Raw genomic sequence first — 19,312 nt, forward strand, 5'->3', positions numbered from 1 at the left:
TTTTTAGAGGTCAATGAACGTGGATTTTTTTAAACAATTTTTAGAGGTCAATGAACGTGGATTTTTTTAAACAATTTTTAGAGGTCAATGAACGTGGATTTTTTTAAACAATTTTTAGAGGTCAATGAACGTGGATTTTTTTAAACAATTTTTAGAGGTCAATGAACGTGGATTTTTTTAAACAATTTTTAGAGGTCAATGAACGTGGATTTTTTTAAACAATTTTTAGAGGTCAATGAACGTGGATTTTTTTAAACAATTTTTAGAGGTCAATGAACGTGGATTTTTTTAAACAATTTTTAGAGGTCAATGAACGTGGATTTTTTTAAACAATTTTTAGAGGTCAATGAACGTGGATTTTTTTAAACAATTTTTAGAGGTCTAAGAAGAGCGGCTGAAACGAAGACGGTAAACTTTAAACCCATCAGAAGATAAGGGGAAATCACTGATGTATTTATCCCTTGAAAACCATATAACAATGAATACAGAACAAAACACACGGCCCTCAATCTCCGGTAACTCGAGGGTGCTAAGAATCCCCGGAGGTAAAACCAAAAAGACACTTAATATTGGTACATGGAATATCCGAAGTTTATATGAAGCAGGTAAACTAAACAATACTATAGCTGAAATGGACAGACTCAATGTGGACATACTGGGAGTGAGTGAAACTTGGTGGCCAAACTCTGGAGATTTTGTATCTAAAAATGCGAAAATATACTTTTCAGGTAACTCGGATAGAAATCATCGGAATGGAGTTGGCATTATAGTGAAAGAACATATAGCCAAAAGTGTCATCGGATTCATTCCAAAATCTGACAGAACTATGATAATAAAAATATCAGCAAATCCAATCAACGTTAATATAATTCAAGTCTATGCACCCACAGCAGACAAAAGTAATGACGAGATTGAAACCTTCTACACTGAAGTCGAAGAACTAATTAAAATAACAAAACCGCACGAAATAACCATAATCCAAGGCGATTTCAATGCAAAGGTAGGAAGCGATATAGTTGCAGGAGTAAAAGGAAGATATGGTCTAGGAGACAGAAATGAAAGAGGTGACAGACTCATCGAATTCTGTCAGGAATTTAAAATGAAAATTACCAATACCCTGTTCACCCTACCGCCAAGAAGGTTATATACTTGGAAATCCCCCCAAGATAGAGTCGGCAATGTGGTAAGAAATCAAATAGATTTCATACTTATAAACAGGCGACACTGCTCATCTGTAAGAAAGGTTACAACATACCCTAGCGCAGATGTACCATCTGATCACAATCTTCTGATGGCAAAAATCCACATAAAACTAGCACGTCAATCAAATAAAGCACGAAATCGAAAAATTGACATCGGAAAACTCGGAAATCCTACAATAAGGTCTGACGTTTCTTCTCAAGTCAACACAGAATTAATCAATATCGACAGGAATGACGTTGAAAATATATGGAACAGTGTGAAGACCACAATCAATTCAATTGCACGTAACACGCTTGGAAACTACACAAAACCAATAAGTAAAAGCTGGATGACTGAAGAGATACTTCAACTGATGGATGAGCGTAGAAAATACAAAAATAGTAACTACGAGATGTATTGGGAAATAAACAGGGAAATTCAAAGGGAAGTGCGTATAGCCAAAAACAACCATCTTAACAGTCAATGCCAAGAAATTGAACGACTGATGACACAGCACGACGACTTTCAGTTACATAAGAAAATGAAAGAAGCAGCCGGCATATACAGAAATAATAATTCATCAGTACTTTACAATAACAATAATGAACCAGTTTTTGAAACCGCTGAGAAGAAAAACATCTGGAAAGAATATATTCAAAACTTATTCAAAGATCCTACTAGATCGGATTATGACTACCGGATATCACAGCAAATTACAGGCGAGGTAATCACAAACAACGAAGTTGAAGATGCAATAAAATCCCTCCGAGAACGAAAAGCCACGGGTCCTGATGAAATACCTGCCGAAATACTAAAAATGATAAATGATAACAATCTTGATCTGTTAACGAAACTATTTAACTATATTTATGACACCGGTAAATACCCCGAGGATTGGCTGAAGTCCACATTTATAACCATTCCAAAGAAATCTCACCCTAAAAGATGCAACGACTACCGACTTATAAGCTTGATGAGCCACGCCTTAAAAATTTTTCTGAAAATTATACATAGACGGATATACGAAAAATGCGAAAAAGAAATGGGCGAAACACAATTTGGTTTTAAAGAAGCAAAAGGAACCAGAGAAGCACTATTCTGCGTGCAAGTGTTGGTCCAAAAATGTAGAAGTGTCCATAAAGACGTTTTTATGTGCTTCATCGACTACGAGAAGGCATTTGATACCGTACAACATGACAAGCTCATTGATATTTTGGCGTCAATTGGAATAGGGGAAAAAGAAATTAGATGCATTAAAAGTCTGTATTGGCACCAAACCGCACATGTTAATATCAACGGAGAAATGACGGAAGAAATATCTATATCCAAAGGAGTAAGACAGGGTTGCACTCTGTCCCCACTACTGTTTAATATCTATTCGGAAAAAATATTCAAAGAAGCAATAAATAACGCTAAAGAAGGAATCCTCATAAATAATGCTTATATAAACAATATCAGATACGCTGACGATACTACACTAATAGCAGACAGCCTATCAGGTTTACAAAATCTTGTCACCAGACTAACTGCGTGTAGTGAAAGATATGGATTAAAATTAAACATCAAGAAGACTAAATATATGATAATAAGCAGAAAAAACAATTACGAAAACATGAATATAATAATTCACAACACTCCACTCGAGAGAGTGTCGAGCGTCAAATATCTCGGGTTCTCAATAAATGATCAGTGGGATAACTCCAAAGAAATTAAATGCCGGATAGAAATGGCAAGAGACGCCTTTCACAAATATAGAAAAGTTTTGACAAGTCATGATATTAACATCACAACAAAGACAAGGTTCATAAAAGCCTACATATGGCCAGTACTGTTATACGCAACGGAAGTATGGACTCTAAAAGCAGTAGATGTCAAGCGATTAGAAGCATTCGAAATGTGGATATATCGGAGAATTCTTAAAATCCCATGGATAGCTCACGTGTCAAATGACGAGGTTCTACGCAGATTAAACAGAACAAGAGAACTCTTCAATCATATAAAAAGGAGAAAAATTGCATATCTTGGGCATATAATGCGAAACTCAAAATACCGCATTCTACAATCAATTCTACAAGCCAATATAGAAGGAAAACGTAGCAGAGGAAGGCAAGAGATGTCCTGGCTCCAAAATATTCAACAATGGACAGAATTCCGAAATGCAGAAAATTTAATAAGTGTCGCAAGAAATAGAGAATTATTTTCTTATTTTGTCAATGATATATAAAATATTATACATGAAATGTAATATGGTCGCTAACATTCGAATATCGAATATGCAATAAAGAAGAAGAGGTCAATGAACGTGGATTTTTTTAAACAATTTTTAGAGGTCAATGAACGTGGATTTTTTTAAACAATTTTTAGAGGTCAATGAACGTGGATTTTTTTAAACAATTTTTAGAGGTCAATGAACGTGGATTTTTTTAAACAATTTTTAGAGGTCAATGAACGTGGATTTTTAAACAATTTTAGAGGTCAATGAACGTGGATTTTTAAACAATTTTAGAGGTCAATGAACGTGGATTTTTTAAACAATTTTTAGAGGTTATTGAACATGAATTTTTTTAAACAATTTTTAGAGGTTATTGAACATGAATTTTTTTAAACAATTCCCACTTTTACCGATACATTATGGCTGATACAAACCCTGGCAGCAAGAAGGAAATTATGTTATTCTACATAAGCTCCATCACCACATAAACATTTTGGCTTGTGTCAGATTGAATGCTTCTTATGTCAAGATTTTGAAGTCTAGTACTACTAACTAGCAACTTTTTCCCAATCGTGAATTAAATCATCATCATGCCACTGTCGTATCATACGTCTTTAAAACTAAGCCCAAATACATTCTCTTTCCCTATATTCTCTCTTATTGCTCTTAGAATATACATTTGGACTGTCCATCATGTCACCCAAAAGCTAAAAATACATCACAAAAATTTTTATTTATTTTTTTATTTTATTTTATTTATTTTTATTTATTTTTATTTATTTTTTTTTTTTTTTTTTTTGAGACACTGTGTTTAACAGCATCAAATACACAGTTCATAGAATTCATGGGGCCATCGTAAAAAGCTTAAATCATTGTTAGGGGAAATCTGATATGGGGTTGTCCTATGATGTCATCTTCAACGTAGTCGTCATCATCTTATGCATCATCATTGTCATACAACGCACAAGTTACAAATGGACGGACAGACGTACACAGAGACAGACAAAGAAATTATTGAATTTCATATTGTTGTTGGAAGTGATGATGATGGGACGGGGATGGGATGAAATGTGGGGGTTGGGAGGCTCAGTACCACTACTACTACAAAGCATTCAATCAGACCAGGCGGTGGTGATGTGGTGAATGGTTTTTGAATGAAAATCAGTTTCATTTTATTTTGCAATTTTTGTTATTGTTGTACTTTTTCTGTGTCTGTCATCCACATTCAGTTAAACAATAAAGGCGCGTTTAGTTGTTTGATAGTACTGATGAATATTGTATATCGTTTGGGGGACAGACAATTCAAAAAAGAACAAGAACTGTGAATAGTCATTCAGTCAGTCCATCAGCATCACTACTAGCCATTGTTGCCATTAACAAACAAGTGATACTATACGAAAGAACAAAGAAAACAACAACACCAACAACTTAAAAGAGCCTTCTTTGCCAGTTCATATTGTGTGGAAACTGAGATTGTTTTGGTAACAACACTAAGTGACAAACATACAGATAACCGAACCAAAAAGGACAGACGAACGAACGTACCGACGGACATCAATTGGCCAACATCAATTAACACAAAATCTAGGACTACTCAAATGAGATGAGAAATAACAGCACAACATTGAAATTTACATATCGAGATAGTTATCCTGCCGTTACCATCTCCCCTCCTAACATTGCCATTAAATATTGAACATCCATCCGCTGTGTTCGAGAAACCCACTGACATTGTTGCTCTTTATTTTTCTCATTTCTTTTTTTTAATTATCAATTTTAATTAATCTGTTTTTTTTTTTTCATTGCTCTGAGATGTTTTCAATATATCCTTTGCCTTTGTCCCCTCGATGAACTTCATTGTTGGCTTTCACTATTTTCTCATTCTGAATAGCCATTCATTCATTCAATTTATTTATGACTATTTTTCTCTCTCTGTATTGGTTTTATTTGGTCATTTACAGTTCTTTAACGACAGCAACATAACACAACTGAATCGAAGAACGGTATGGTGAAAATGGAATCCACAGAAGAACAGGATAGAAAGTTGGTATTGGAGTTTATACATTTGCTGGAAAAGTCTAAACAATTGTTCAATGGTTTAAGGTAAGTACGAACTGCTGACTCATATTTTTTGTTTTCATCTTCCATTTCGAATGAAAATGAAAGTGAAAATATTGAATGATTTTGATGACAAGTAGAACGCCATTAAATTCGGCCAGTCCAATTTTTTTATTTCCATCATTATGAAGACAAAAGAGCTTTTAAAATTTCATAAAACGGCGACAAAGATATGTCTTACATATAACACGAAATTTTCGCAAATATCATAGAACTTAAAACATTAAATAGCAGTATGTTCTGGTCAAATTAAAAAAATATAAGTATGTATATTAGGGTGACGCAAAAAAAAACACAAAATTCCATTTTTTTTATTACCTACCCCCACGCCCCACATTTCTTTCATTTGATCCAAAATCCATATATATGAACTTTTATGGCGATCGGTTAATGTTAACCCGTGCCTAAATAGCGATCTTGGTTTTCATAGTAATTTCTATGGCACATTTTCACCAAAATTATCTAAATACCACCACCGATCGATGAAAAAACTTTTACAGTTCATTATTGCGGCTAAAAACGATTTCTATAAAAATTATGAAAACCGAATCGGATTTTGATATAGCTCCAATATGCATATTTGGCCGATTTAGCGTGTTTTGGGCCCTTAATCTTCAAAATACCCAACTTCTAGAGGTACCGTTCTATGGGGGCTATATGAAGGTGTGCACCTTTACAGACAAATTTATAGGAGAAAGTTTTGTACCCCAAATGAAGACTAAATACCAAATTTCAGTCATTTAGGTGGAATATTCAGGCCACAACTTTCAAAATACAGAAAATCGGGAGGTACCGTTCTATGGGGGATATATGAAGGCGTGGACCTATGTACACAAATGTATGGCAGAAAGTTTTGTACCCCAAATGACGACTAAACCCCAAATTTCAGCAATTTCGTAAAAAAATGTATCTAACCTTCAGAATACCGAGATTTGGGGGGTACTGTTCTATGGCAGCTATATGAAGGCTTGGACCTATGCACACAAAATTGTGGGCGAAAGTTGTATACCCCCAACAAAGACTATGTACCAAATTTCAGCCATTTCGGTGGAATATTGAGGCCACAACTTTCAAAATACCGAAAATTGGGAGGTACTGTTCTATGGGGGCTATATGAAGGCGTGGACCTATACAGACTAAATTCTGGGCGAAAGTTATATACACCCAACGAAGAATAAGTACCAAATTTTAACCATGGCAGAAACTTGGTACTTAGTCTTCGTAAGCTGTAAAAAACTTTCGCCCAGAATTTAGTCTGTATAGGTCCTTATATAGTTAGCCGGCCCATTACAGAACATTTGTTCCATAGACCGAACTAAGAAAAAATCTCATATTCTCTCTGTTTCGTGCTTGGCTTTTTGGAATACCGCGCCTTGTCATATCTCTTCATCCACTTGTTTGCGCCATCTATTTATTGCCCTGCCAATTCTGCGTGCACCGCCATGTGGCTCGAATTTATACGCCTTTTTAGCGTTTTAGGTTCATCATCGCTATTTCTTATTATATGGTCTAGCCAACGCAATTGCTGCATCTCGATACGTTTAACTATATTGATGTCGTTGTATAGCAGATACAGCTCGTGGTTCATACGACGTCGATATTCACCGTCAACGCAGATCGGTCCGTAGATCTTTCGAAGAATTTTTCTCTCAAACACGCCAAGCACGGCCTTATCTGCTTGCGCAACCATACATCAGCACGGGTAGTATCAGTGTTTTGTAAAGCGTTATTTTTGTTTGACGAGTTGTGGCTTTGTTTTTAAAGTGTTTACTTAAGCCAAAGTAGCATCTGTTGGCCAATACAATTCTTCTTTTTATACCCTCAGCATTTATGCTAACGAGGGTATATACACTTTCATACGGGCAAAATGTGCCTCATCGAAATAACGGTTTTAGACCCCAAGTATGTTTGGACGAAATGTGTTTCAAACAATTTGGAGTCGATTGAGCAATGTGCGTCCGTCTGTCTGTCTGGCTGGGTGGAGCGCACGATAACTCTCAAACGGATGAACCAATTCGGTTCAAATTTTGGCTTTCGTAATATTTTGCCCAAACTTAGTTTAAGTTCGAAGATGGGCTATATCGGTTCACTCCATCGGGTACCTCCCACACAAAATTTCGAAAAAGTTCAGTTTAGGGTCACCTCTCGAATCGCTTTGATTTTTGTTGTAGCAACTTTTATTCACCTCCCCCATACGACTGTACAAGTTTCATCAGGGGCAAGTCCATACTTCCTATGACACCGTGTGAGGTGGTTGGAGCGTAAGATAACTCTAGAATGGATCTGCCGATTCGGTCCAAAAATTCGACCTTAGTAATAGTTTGTCCAAACATAGTTTAACTTGGAAGATAGGCCATATCGGTCCACTCTTTCAGATACCTCACCTACAAAAGTTCAAAAATGTTCGGAAAATTTGTTTATACGGTAAATCTTGAAGGGAGTGGCCGAATTGGTCCATACTTTACACATCCTAATATATCTACTAGATATAGATCAAGTTCAAATATGGACTATATTTGTCCACTTCATCCGGTACCACCCACACAAAATTTCGGATAAGTTCACTTTTAGACCTGCTATCGAATCACTTTGATTTTTGTTAAAGCAACTTGCATTCGCTGCCTCAATTACGATGGTAAACGTTTTTTCTGGGTTAAGTCCATACTTCTTGAGCAAACATCCCGCAGGGTGTAAAAACCCCCTATAGCACCATATGTAATGGCTGGAGATCCACTTCCATAATGGTCCATTTGGGAACAAATTGTTTCAATATATAGAGGCTGAGGGTATATCTCAGATGTCGTTTGTTGTTTTTACGGCGGTGCCGAGGTATACGAAATCTTTTACTACCTCAAAATTATAGGAACCAACTTAAGCAGTCCGATCTCAATGGACGCATTGCGCGTCGACACGATCAACATGGTCTTCTCGCCGTTTACCGCCAGACCCACTTTAGCAGATTCTCCTTAAACCTTTATAAAAGTATCGGTTAATTCTTTTACTGATCGTCCCATGATGTCTATATCATCAGCATAAGCAAGTAACATGTGGCTATTGGTGTAGATTGTGTCACTTCTTTTGACGTTTGCCTCTCGTATAACCTTTTCTAGCAGGATGTTGAAAAGATCACACGAAAGGCTGTCTCCTTACCTGAACCCTCTTTTGGTACAAAACTCTTCGGAGAGGTTCTTTCCTATTTTTAACTGAGGACCTCGTGTCAGTTAAAGTCATTTTACAAAGCCGAATGAGCTTTGCAGAGATACCAAATTCAGACATTGCTTGGAATACCTTTGAACGTAGCGGGCTGTCGAAGGCTGCTTTAATGGACAAAAAAGTGGTAGGTGTCGATCTGCATCTCTTGGGTTTTTTCCAGGATTTGCCGCAGGATAAATATCTGGTCAATGGTGGACTTGCCAGGTCTAAAGCCGCATTGGTATGGTCCAATTATTTCGTTGACCATGGGCTTTAGTCGTTCGCACAATATCCTTGACACTATCTTGTAGGCGATATGGAGAAGACTTATGCCCCTATAGTTGGAGCATAAAGTCTTATCTCCTTTCTTATGGACGGGACACAGGATGCTCAGGTTCCAATCGTCGTGTACGCGTTCTTCCTGCCATATGGAGCTAACTAGCTGATTCATACACCTTATCAGCGTGTCGCCTCCGGTTTTAAACAGTTCGGCTGGTAGGCCATCAGCTCATGCTGCCTTAATATTCTTCAACCGGTTTATTGCTGTCTTTACCTCATCTTGGCCTGGTGGTATACATTCAATACCATCTTCTTGGATTGGATCTGTGGTATCTTCGTCGACTTCGCTACTATTGGATACCAACAGTTTGGAAAAATGCTCTTTCCATATCCTTAGAACACTATCTGTATCAGTTACCAGATTACCTTGCTGGTCTCTACAGGAGGATGTGCCAGTTCCAAAGCCATCAGTTTGATGTTTCACTCTTTGGTAGAATTTTCGCACTTCATTCTGTCTCCTGTACATCTCGATTTGTTCACACTCCCGCTTTTCCATCTCTCTATTTTTTTTTTTTTTTTTGCCTGCGGAAAAGACGTTTCTCCTTTTTTCCGATACCCCTCTCGTGCGCTACGCGTTGCTACTGATTGTAAAGTAGCTCTATATGCCGCATTTTTATCATCGGTAGCACCACGACACTCCTGGTCATACCATGAATTCCTTTGTGGAGGTGTCTGGAATCCAAGTATGGATTTTGCGGCTGTTTGCATGGAGTGAGCAATATGTTGCCATTGTCATGATATGCTATCGGGACAAGGAGTGCTTTGATTAAGCAGTTGGGCCAGTTGAGTGGAATATGATGTGGCTATCTGTTGTGATTGCAGCCTACCGATGTCCAACTTCCGTGTTGTGTCTATTCGCACTTTGTTTGCTACGTTTAATCTGGTACGTACCTTTGCTGCAACAAGGTAGGGTCTATGTTTTCACCTCGGAACGATCGTACATCCTACACGCTTGATGCATGTCTTCCATCTATCACAACGTGACTTTGATCTGGCGACAGCCAGGTGCCCTTATGAATATCGAGATTCTTAAACTGCTAACTACCATGTTTCTTGCAGCTGCAAAGTCTATCAGCCTCATAACATTGTCAGATGTTTCACTGTGGAGACTGAATTTCCCGACTGTTGGGCCAAAGATATTCTCCTTTGCAATTTTGGCATTAAAATCGCCTAGTATAATTTTAATGTCATGGTCAGGGCAACGGTCATAAGTTTCTTCTAAGCGCTCGTAAAATATATATTTGGTCTGTTCGTCCTTTTCTTCAGTGGGAGCATGATCGCAAATAAAGCTGATGTTGAAGAATGTTGCTTTTAATCGAATTGTAGCGAGTCTTTCATTCACTGGGGTGAAGCTGGAGACCAGATGTTTATACCTCCGACCAACTACAAATCCGCAACCAAACTCATGCTTTGTGTCATTGCAGCTATAATACAATCCGTCACCTTTAAGTGTTGTTTGTTGTGACGCCTTTCCCGTTCCATCGTATTTCCTGTACAAACTGCACGTTCTCTATAAAGAGTGCGAACAATGCAGGTGCAGATTCGCAGATCATGGTCCTTAAAACGTTTGCGGGGGTCGTCAACTTTTGAGGGATTTGTTTTTCTTTTCTTTCGTGTATTCATAGTAGGCTGTTTTTTCTAGGGTAGGGTTACTAACCCGACGCCCAAACCCAAGTTTTTAACGTTCTTATGGGTGAACGCGCGGCACATGTTAGCTCACTACCTTCAACGGGTGTTAAGGACGGTGCCCCAGGTGACACCACGGGGAGGTAAGTGTCCACTTGAGATGAAAGAGGGACCAAGATAAATCCTGGGCTTCGCCATGGTTAAACCGGTCAGGACCGTTCCTTGTTATCTTCCATCCCCTACGTCACCCGATCATCAAATATATATTCCAAAAATTATGAACAAATCCTGTTTTGGTACAGCCCCCATATAACGGTACCTCCCGATTTCTGTATTTTGAGGACTCTAGCTACAAGTTTTAACCGAACTAGCTGTAATTTGACATTTGATCTTCTTTAACGCCACAAACCTTCTCCACCAAAAATCGTTAACATAGGTCAATGTTTTGGTATAGCCCCCATATAACGGTACCTCCCGATTTTCGGTATTTTAAGGATTCTAGCTACAAATTTTAACCGAACTAGCAGTAATTTGACACTTGAAGTTCTTTAAGGCCACGAAACTTCTCCACTAAAACTCTCTCTATTGAGAGTCCAGGTTCAGATTCGCAGATAATGGTCCTTAAAACGTTTTCGGAGTCGTCATCTTAAAAGGGGTTGCTTATCTTTCTTTCTTGTTCTGTCAGAGTATATAATTTTTATAGCGGTATATTACTAACCCGACGTCCATGTCTTTATCACTCTTATGTGTTCCGTGTTAGGTGTTAAAGGTTCACATGAAATGAAAGTGGGCCAAAGATAAGTCGTGGACTTTGCCATGTTACGGTTGCCTAGAATATTTCACCACCAACGTTACCCAAAGGTAGTATGGTTTACCTTTCTTATATCCAACCAAACTGAAAATATTCGAAGCATGTGAAACCTACTATCCAACATACTCACACCTTAAGAAAAAGTTTATATTGTATATTACCAGACCCTTCCGGTGGAATCCCCCATGAATCAGGCAATCAATGTATAAGTTGGACGCTGGTAGATGTTCTATGCTCCCAAGTCGATCAATGGGAAAAATAATATTCCAATATTCCCTATAGTGACATCTGATGGATATAACTCCTATTTATATCTGAGGGATATTACTCCAATTTCCAGTTTCTGCTATCTATCTTACCATCCACATCTTTCTCCTCGTTGCACTAGATGCGTATACAAAATATCACACGTTAAATTCTATGATGTTACTCATACGTTTTGGAACTAGTACAGTGAACTAGGAACTAGATTATCCAACTCCACAAAACATGGACCCATGTACACGATTTTTGGTGGAGATGTTCTGTGACCCCTTTGAACCTTACATGTGAAATTATAGGTAGGAAGGTACAGTTATATGGGGGCTATACCAAAATGTTGACCTATGTTGAAATTTTTAGTGGATATGTTTTGACACCATTGGGAAACTCATATGTTAAATTGCAGGTAATTCGGTCTAAAAATGTAGCTAAAATCAGCAAAATTCTAAAAATCAGGAGTTACTGTTATATTGGGACCATATTAAAGCATGGACCTATGTTTATAATTTTTTGTGGAGACGTTTTGTGACCACTGGAAACCTCAAATATTAAATTACAGGTAGTTCGGTCCAAAACTGTAGCTAAAATCCGCAAAATACCGAAAATCGGGAGGTACCGTTATATGGGGGCTAAACCAACACATGGACCTATGTTGACAATTTTTTTGTGAAGACGTTTTGTGACCACTGGGAACCTCAAATATTAAATTATAGGTAGTTCGGTGCAATTTTATTCGTTGTAATTTTATCCGTTTGACAATGCCATTGCTGACGTATAGCTTATACAGCTTAGGGTTCCTTTGACGTCCACACAGATTGGATCATATATTCGAAACATTTTTATCTACAGCTGCAAACTTTGCTCCAATGAGGGAAGATTTTCTTTTGCGATGGGATTTTTGAAGCTCAATTTCCATATTGTAACAAATCGCACCTTCGCAGCTAAATTCATCGGACAAATTGTGTTATGTATGTGAACACTAGGCCATAACTTGTGGAATATGAACCTAACTAGTTGTCTCGACGTTTCAATCTCCTCTGGAAACTATGTATACGAATTCCTTATAATTGAATTTCCGTCTCCCTCTTTCAGAGATTTACCACAATATGGACATCGACAATGGCAGGCCTATTTTGGACGAACGTTCGATGTCTATACGAAATTATGGAAATTCCAGCAACAGCATCGCATGGTACTGGATTCGAAATATGGTTTAAAACGGTGGCAAATTGGTGAAATTGCAAGTAAAATTGGACAGCTTTACTACCATTACTAGTGAGTAAATCGCACAGTATTTTCATCACCCTAATATTCATTTTGTTTTTCTTTCTTTTCTCATCTACTACTCACAGTTTAAGAACCAGTGAAACGAATTACCTGAATGAAGCGTATCAATTTTATGCAGCTATTAGAGGTAGAGCCTATTATTCGCGAGCGATTAAAGAAGATCGTCCCGATTTGATGGTGAAAAAGCTGCGCTATTATGCACGTTTTATTGTGGTTTGTTTGTTATTGAAGAAAATGAAATTGGTGCGAGAATTGGTTACCGAATTGGAGAAACAAATACAGGAATATACCACCACGTAAGGGCATACTTATAACGGTTATTATCATTTGGGTTTTCAAATAATTTCGTTGTTGCATTTTCCAGTTATGAACCTGAAGACCATTTAGAATGGTCATTAGTTTTGGAAGAGATTAAGGGTTTTATAAAAGCTGAAGCAGCTGTGGCCGTTCTTCATGCGGATTCCAATCCCATCGTACTATCACACAGGTACTTTTATCCGAAGCCACTAAGGCACATTTACCCAATATTTTGCCCGTGCTTTCTTTGGGAAGGAAAAATTGAATGAAAAAATACCAAGAAAAAAATTAGTAGAGAGATTGATTTATTCTTTCGATTCAAAACAATTTTGAGTTTTTATTTTCCTATATTATTTTTTTATTTTATTTTCTTAACTCCAAATCAAAAAATATTTTAACAAAAAAAGCAAATTAACTCGAAATTTATAATTTTGGGAGGTATACAAGTTATGTTTAAGTTTTTTGGTTGTTTTTTTTTTATTTTAAAAAGTAGCCCCCTTTAAGGCAATATTTTTTTTCTTTGAAATTATTTCTTAACTCTTATATAAAGTAGTATTGTATGCAAACTTTTTTAAAATGGCAGTATTTATTATAATATTGTGCTTATCACAGAAGACTTGAAACAACACTCCAATCACAATTCCATTCATTTACTTTCCATTCTATCTTCAACTAACAAATTACTATCACTATCATCATTGATTGGCACTTCCATTCTTCAATCATTCCACTCCACTCCACATTACTCCATTCCATTCTCATCTCACTCATATCCACCCACACACATTACCAATCAATTTTTCTAACACCTAAACACAACACACTTACATACATATCAGGCAATTATTATTTAATTTTGATAAAAAATATATGGAAAAGATGCGAATGTTAAAATAGGCAACGTCAGAACAGAATGAGTGAAATAGATCAAAAATCGATACTAGTCGACTTTAATCACAATCTAAAGTTCAAATAGTCCAGTTTTCAGTTAAAGGTAAAAATCGAAGGATCGAAATGTTAACTATTGACTTCGATTACGTATCCCTAGTAGAAACCAACGCAAACCCCCAAAGACATGTCCTTATCTGCCCTTCATCCCCGGGTTGTTACCTGCGAGCTACCATGTGCCGCGCTTACAGCCATAAGAACGATAAACAAAAACAGCGGGTTCTTACGTACCGGATTGACCCGGAACTACACAACATCATTGTTCCGGCCAGCGGCTGCCACCTCAGTGTACATATGTTTGTATATATTTCGTTTTTATGTGTTAGGAGCAGCATATCCCGGAATGCCTGCTCCGAATTCTTTTGGTCCGTGCTGGGACGGAGGAAACCCCAGGACCAATATATTTGTGCTCGGTTTGTCACATCCGCATCTTCACCCACATCCATCCTTTTTGCAATTTAATTGCAATGAACTCAGAGGTAAGATCGAGGAAATAGTATATTTCATGAGTCGGAGGAATATCAAGGTCGCTGCGGTGCAAGAAACCAAGCTCAACAACAACTGTATCTTACAACGTTGCGATGATTACAACATGCTAAGGAAGGATCGCACCAGACATATCTCGCTTGAGCCTGTCTCAAATAACCCGTACATGGAATGTATGGGGGTAGCAGTCAGGTGTGGAACTGCCGAGATAGAGTTACTGAACGTATACACCCCGCCGAGAAATAAATGTATCTCAGATTACGTGCCTAACATTAGCCCGTTTTTTGAAGGTCATAATCGTCTGGTCCTGGGGGATTTTAATACGCATCATGAGATGTGGCATTTGGCCCTCGGAAACGACCAGCGCTGGCTTAGCAAATTGACAGCTCTACGTTCTGCACCATCAATGAGGACGCCTCTACCAGAATTAGATGAGAGTATCACAGCTCGCCAGACATAACCATCGTGGCACCTGGTATGACAAATGACGTTACCTGGCAACCCTTGGATCAGACCATCTCCCCACAATTGTCTTAATTAGCAGACCACCCGATTTCATTACCTCTGAACGCCGCACATTCGTCAATCATAAGAAAGCTGATTGGCAGGATTTCAGAAAGTTCACCCATCACCGCTTTAGAGAACTGCCTAAACCTTCTTTTGTTCGGGTAGCGGAAAGGCCGTTCCGATACATAATCACTGCTGCAGCAGCTCGCCATTTACCTGCTGGTCGTAAAGTATCTTCTCTGATGTCATTTGTGGATGAACACCTTTTCCCATGCGAGGAATATGCTCATATCCGACATTAATTCTACGGTCACTCTATTCACCACATTGACGACAGAGGTGATGGTCATGGTCAAAATTCCTACCACAAACTACCTCAAAATTCTAGGGGTCACATTCCACAGCATGTTCATGTCGTCCGCGTTGCCACAGCTATCTGCGACAAGCTGAGATGTCCCTAGCAGATAAAGAAACCTTGTTGACCACATATAACGCGATAAGTCGGTATGTGGCAAGCTATGCTACGCCAGTTTGGCCAGCGAATATAAGTGCCACACAATGGCAAAATGTTCAAACCTGCTTGAATCATGCCTAAGGTGCCTCCTCATGTATTCAGTGCACCATCTAGTATAGTTGGGCAATATTGTTCAATTGAACGATCTGGCAGAAGCGCCGGGATTAGCAAATGAGTGATGAGCTTCGTTGAACCAACCCCAATGACGCCAGAGTCAGGGAGCTGACACTGGAAGTTAACAGGCTGATCGGCGAGCACAAGCGGAACAAGTGGTTAAATCATCTGAAGAGTTGCAACATTGGAGCCGGTATAGGTGAATTGTGGGCAACGGTTAAATCACTCTCGAACCCTGGAAAAAGGGAAGATAGGACCTCAGCCACGTTTGTCGACGTTACGTTGACTGACCCGAAGAGATCCGCAAGTTATTTCAATCGACAGTTTGTCGAGCACCCCGAGAGTGACAGGGCGAAAAGAAGAGTATTACGTCGCATCAGATCTCTTCCTGCCTAGGAGGAACCACCACAGTTTGCAATGGCTGATGTTGCCAATGTCATCAGGAACGCTAAATCATCCAAAGCGTTGGGCCCTGATGGAATCTCCATGTAATGCTGAAGCAGCTGGATGAGCTGGGAGTGGAGTATCCCACTAAAGTTCCCAACTTGTCGCTATTCACCATCATTGTTCCCAAGTCTGGAAAATGGGTAGGGTGGTCCCACTACGGAAGCCCGGCAAGGATGCCAGCAGAAGTGAATCGTACAAGCCAGTATCAGAAATAGCTATCAAGTTGCCGATCATCAGCATGGGTTCCGTAAGCAGCACAGCACGACAACTGCGCTGTACGCCATTACCACACATATTTGTCAAGGACTCAACCAGAGACGGCCGTGCGATAGAACAGTGATGGTGGCGCTTGACTTATCAAAAGCCTTTGATACAGTCAGGCACTCCACGCTGTTTGAGGACATTGAGTTCCCAAAGCTGGGGTGATATCTCCGGAACTGTTCAACCTCTACCTCTCCTGTATTCCCCCCACTCCAGACGGCATCGAGATCATAACGTATGAGGATGATTGCACGATCCTGGCATCAGGTACATATCCTGATGACATCTGAACTGAACAAATATTTAACAATCTTACCACCTTTTTCCATTGAAGGAATCAACAGCCACTCTGTTCACCATATGGACAGCGCAGTTTGGAAAAGAATTGAATGTCGTGGTCGTGTGGCGCCAGTTTGGTCCCCGGGATTATGTGATACGAATTGGAAAAAATTCAAACCTGCCAGAATGCCGCCCTGAGAACAGCAACAGGGTGCCTCCTCAAGTCTTCAGGGGACCATCTACATGAGGAGGCAAAGATTCTTCCAGTAAAGCAACACAATGAGATGCTTTCGTTACAGTACCTGCTCAGGTGTTACCGTGAGAGCCATCCTTATGTGCTCCGCCCATTCAAGCAGATCATGGAGAATCTGCATGATCTAGAAGCAGAGGCCCAGCGTTACAAGAGAGAACCCCAAGATCAACAAGCTTTTCAAGCGGGTTTGAATAGCATTTATATGGACGCAGTTGCGTTTGAATGAGGTCCTCGGAACACACCCTCCTTGTATCGCAGCAGATGAGCGTCAGCTGCCACAACAAAGCCGAGTATTTTTGGCTTAACTACGCTCGAGATGGTGCTTCCGTCTGAACTCCTGTAGGGCACGGATCGACAACACTGTGCAAAACATCTGCCCAGAGTGCCGCACAGGCCCGCACAACACACGACAGCTTTTCAACTGCCTCCCTCCCAAACCTACTCAACTTACTCTAGTGGACTGCAACCCGATTCATATTAGCTCAATGATATGGTACCTACTGTTTATTGCCGAGTCCGAACGGCGTGTCTTAAGACACCACTTCTAGAAAAGTTTTACATGGCTGAAATACTCAGGAAATGTCGCCAACATCACTGAGGGGTATTTTGCCACCGTTGAAATTTTTTATGTTGCCGAACCCACGACCTTCAGCGTGCAAGGCGGTTGTGCATACCATTGCACTACCGTGGCACCCAACAGATAGCCATAGTATATTTCACTCACTTTCTCCAATTGCTTAATGAAAGCACTCCTCGTTCCGAAAACATAACAGAGGAATGACAAAGTTTTGTCCACTCCATGGAGACCGAAGAGAAAAAACCAGCTACTCTGTTATCGGTTGCAACGCGTAGCTCACGAGAGAAGAGAGGTTTCGGGAGAGAAATGAAATTGTGGGACTGTGAAAATCGAGATGTATAGTAGCCAGAATAAAGTCCGAAAGTTCTACCAAAGAGTGAATCACCAAACTGATGCTTTTGTTGGTAACAGATACCGATAGTATGGACAGAAAATTATTCCAAACTTTTGGTATCCTATGCTAATGAAGACAACGAAGATACCACAGATGCAATCCCATAAGATGGTATTGACTGAATACCGCCCGGTTAGCATGAGGTAAAGACAACAATAAACCGACTGAAGATTAATAAGACCGTAGGAGCCGATAGTTTACCAGGCGGCCTCTTCGGCTATACGTCGATAAAGCGTATGCAACACCTTGGTAGCACCATCTGGCAGTAGGAACGAGTATCCCATGATTAAAACGTGAGCATCCTTTGTCACGTCCTCAAAAAAGGAGAAAAGACTGAGCGCTCAAATTTTGGTGGTATAAGCTACACCATATTACCTAAACGGTGTGTCCAGAATGTTGTGTGAACGAATGAAGTAATTAGGCCATACCTGTACTACTTTAGACGTGGCAAATCCACCATCAGGGCAAATGCTCAGGTCCTCAGTTTACATCTGCATATTTAAACGTATAGGGTTATAACGATTCCGTTGGCTGGGTCATGTCATCAAGAGTGAGCGATGATGAGACCACTAAAAGGGAGACGTAGAAATACGGGCCGCAAGGTTTCAGGGATATGGGATCGGCGAATAGCCAAATGGGGGTTAATGTTAGCTGAGCAGTTTAATAAGTGTGGCGTTTCGTGCGGTCTATTCTATGTTGGTCTAATAAAAATTGAGGCTGCTGCACCAGCCTCAGCTTTAATGCTACTTTCACACGAGCAAAATGTACCTTATCGAAATAATGGTTTTAGACCCCAAGTATATTTGGATGAAGTCCGTTTCAGACAGGTTGGAGTCGGCTGGAGCACACGATAACTCTCGAACGGAAGAATCGATTTGGTCCAAAATTTGTCCCTCGTAATATTTTGCCCAAACTTAGTTTAAGTTCGTAAATGAGCCATATCGATCTACTCCTTCAGGTACCTCCCCCACAAAAGTTCAAAAATGTTCGGAAAAATAATTATGCACACGATAACTCTTGAAGATCGTAACCGATTTGCTGCATACCTTGCACACCGTAATATTTCCACCAGTCATAGGTTAAGTTTGAATATGGACTATACCAGTCCACTCCTTCGGGTACCTCCCACACAATATTTCGAAAAAGTACAGTTTAAGACCTCCTCTAGGATAGTTTTGAGTTTTGTTGTCACAACATGTATTCGCTG

General features: G+C 39.4%; 1 protein-coding gene across 5 annotated transcripts in view; it reads left to right on the plus strand.

The window, feature by feature from the left end:
- The window catches only part of LOC141401285 (protein SCAI), a 51,644-nt gene that overhangs the window by 22,901 nt on the left and 9,431 nt on the right, over positions 1–19,312 (plus strand). For 3 of the 5 annotated variants that reach the window (XM_073981384.1, XM_073981382.1, XM_073981385.1), the window contains 4 exons: positions 5,356–5,497; positions 12,834–13,016; positions 13,094–13,324; positions 13,393–13,515. In XM_073981384.1, coding sequence (XP_073837485.1) covers positions 5,400–5,497; positions 12,834–13,016; positions 13,094–13,324; positions 13,393–13,515 — 635 coding nt within the window. In that variant the 5' untranslated portion in view covers positions 5,356–5,399. Of the gene's footprint in view, positions 1–4,557; positions 4,876–5,355; positions 5,498–12,833; positions 13,017–13,093; positions 13,325–13,392; positions 13,516–19,312 lie in introns of those variants that run through there. The other 2 variants (XM_073981386.1, XM_073981383.1) reach the window with 2 other exon arrangements.

The sequence above is a fragment of the Musca autumnalis genome, unplaced genomic scaffold (assembly GCF_047663935.1).
Source record: "Musca autumnalis isolate F117 unplaced genomic scaffold, ASM4766393v1 scaffold_4, whole genome shotgun sequence".
NCBI classification, from domain to species: Eukaryota; Metazoa; Arthropoda; class Insecta; order Diptera; family Muscidae; genus Musca; species Musca autumnalis.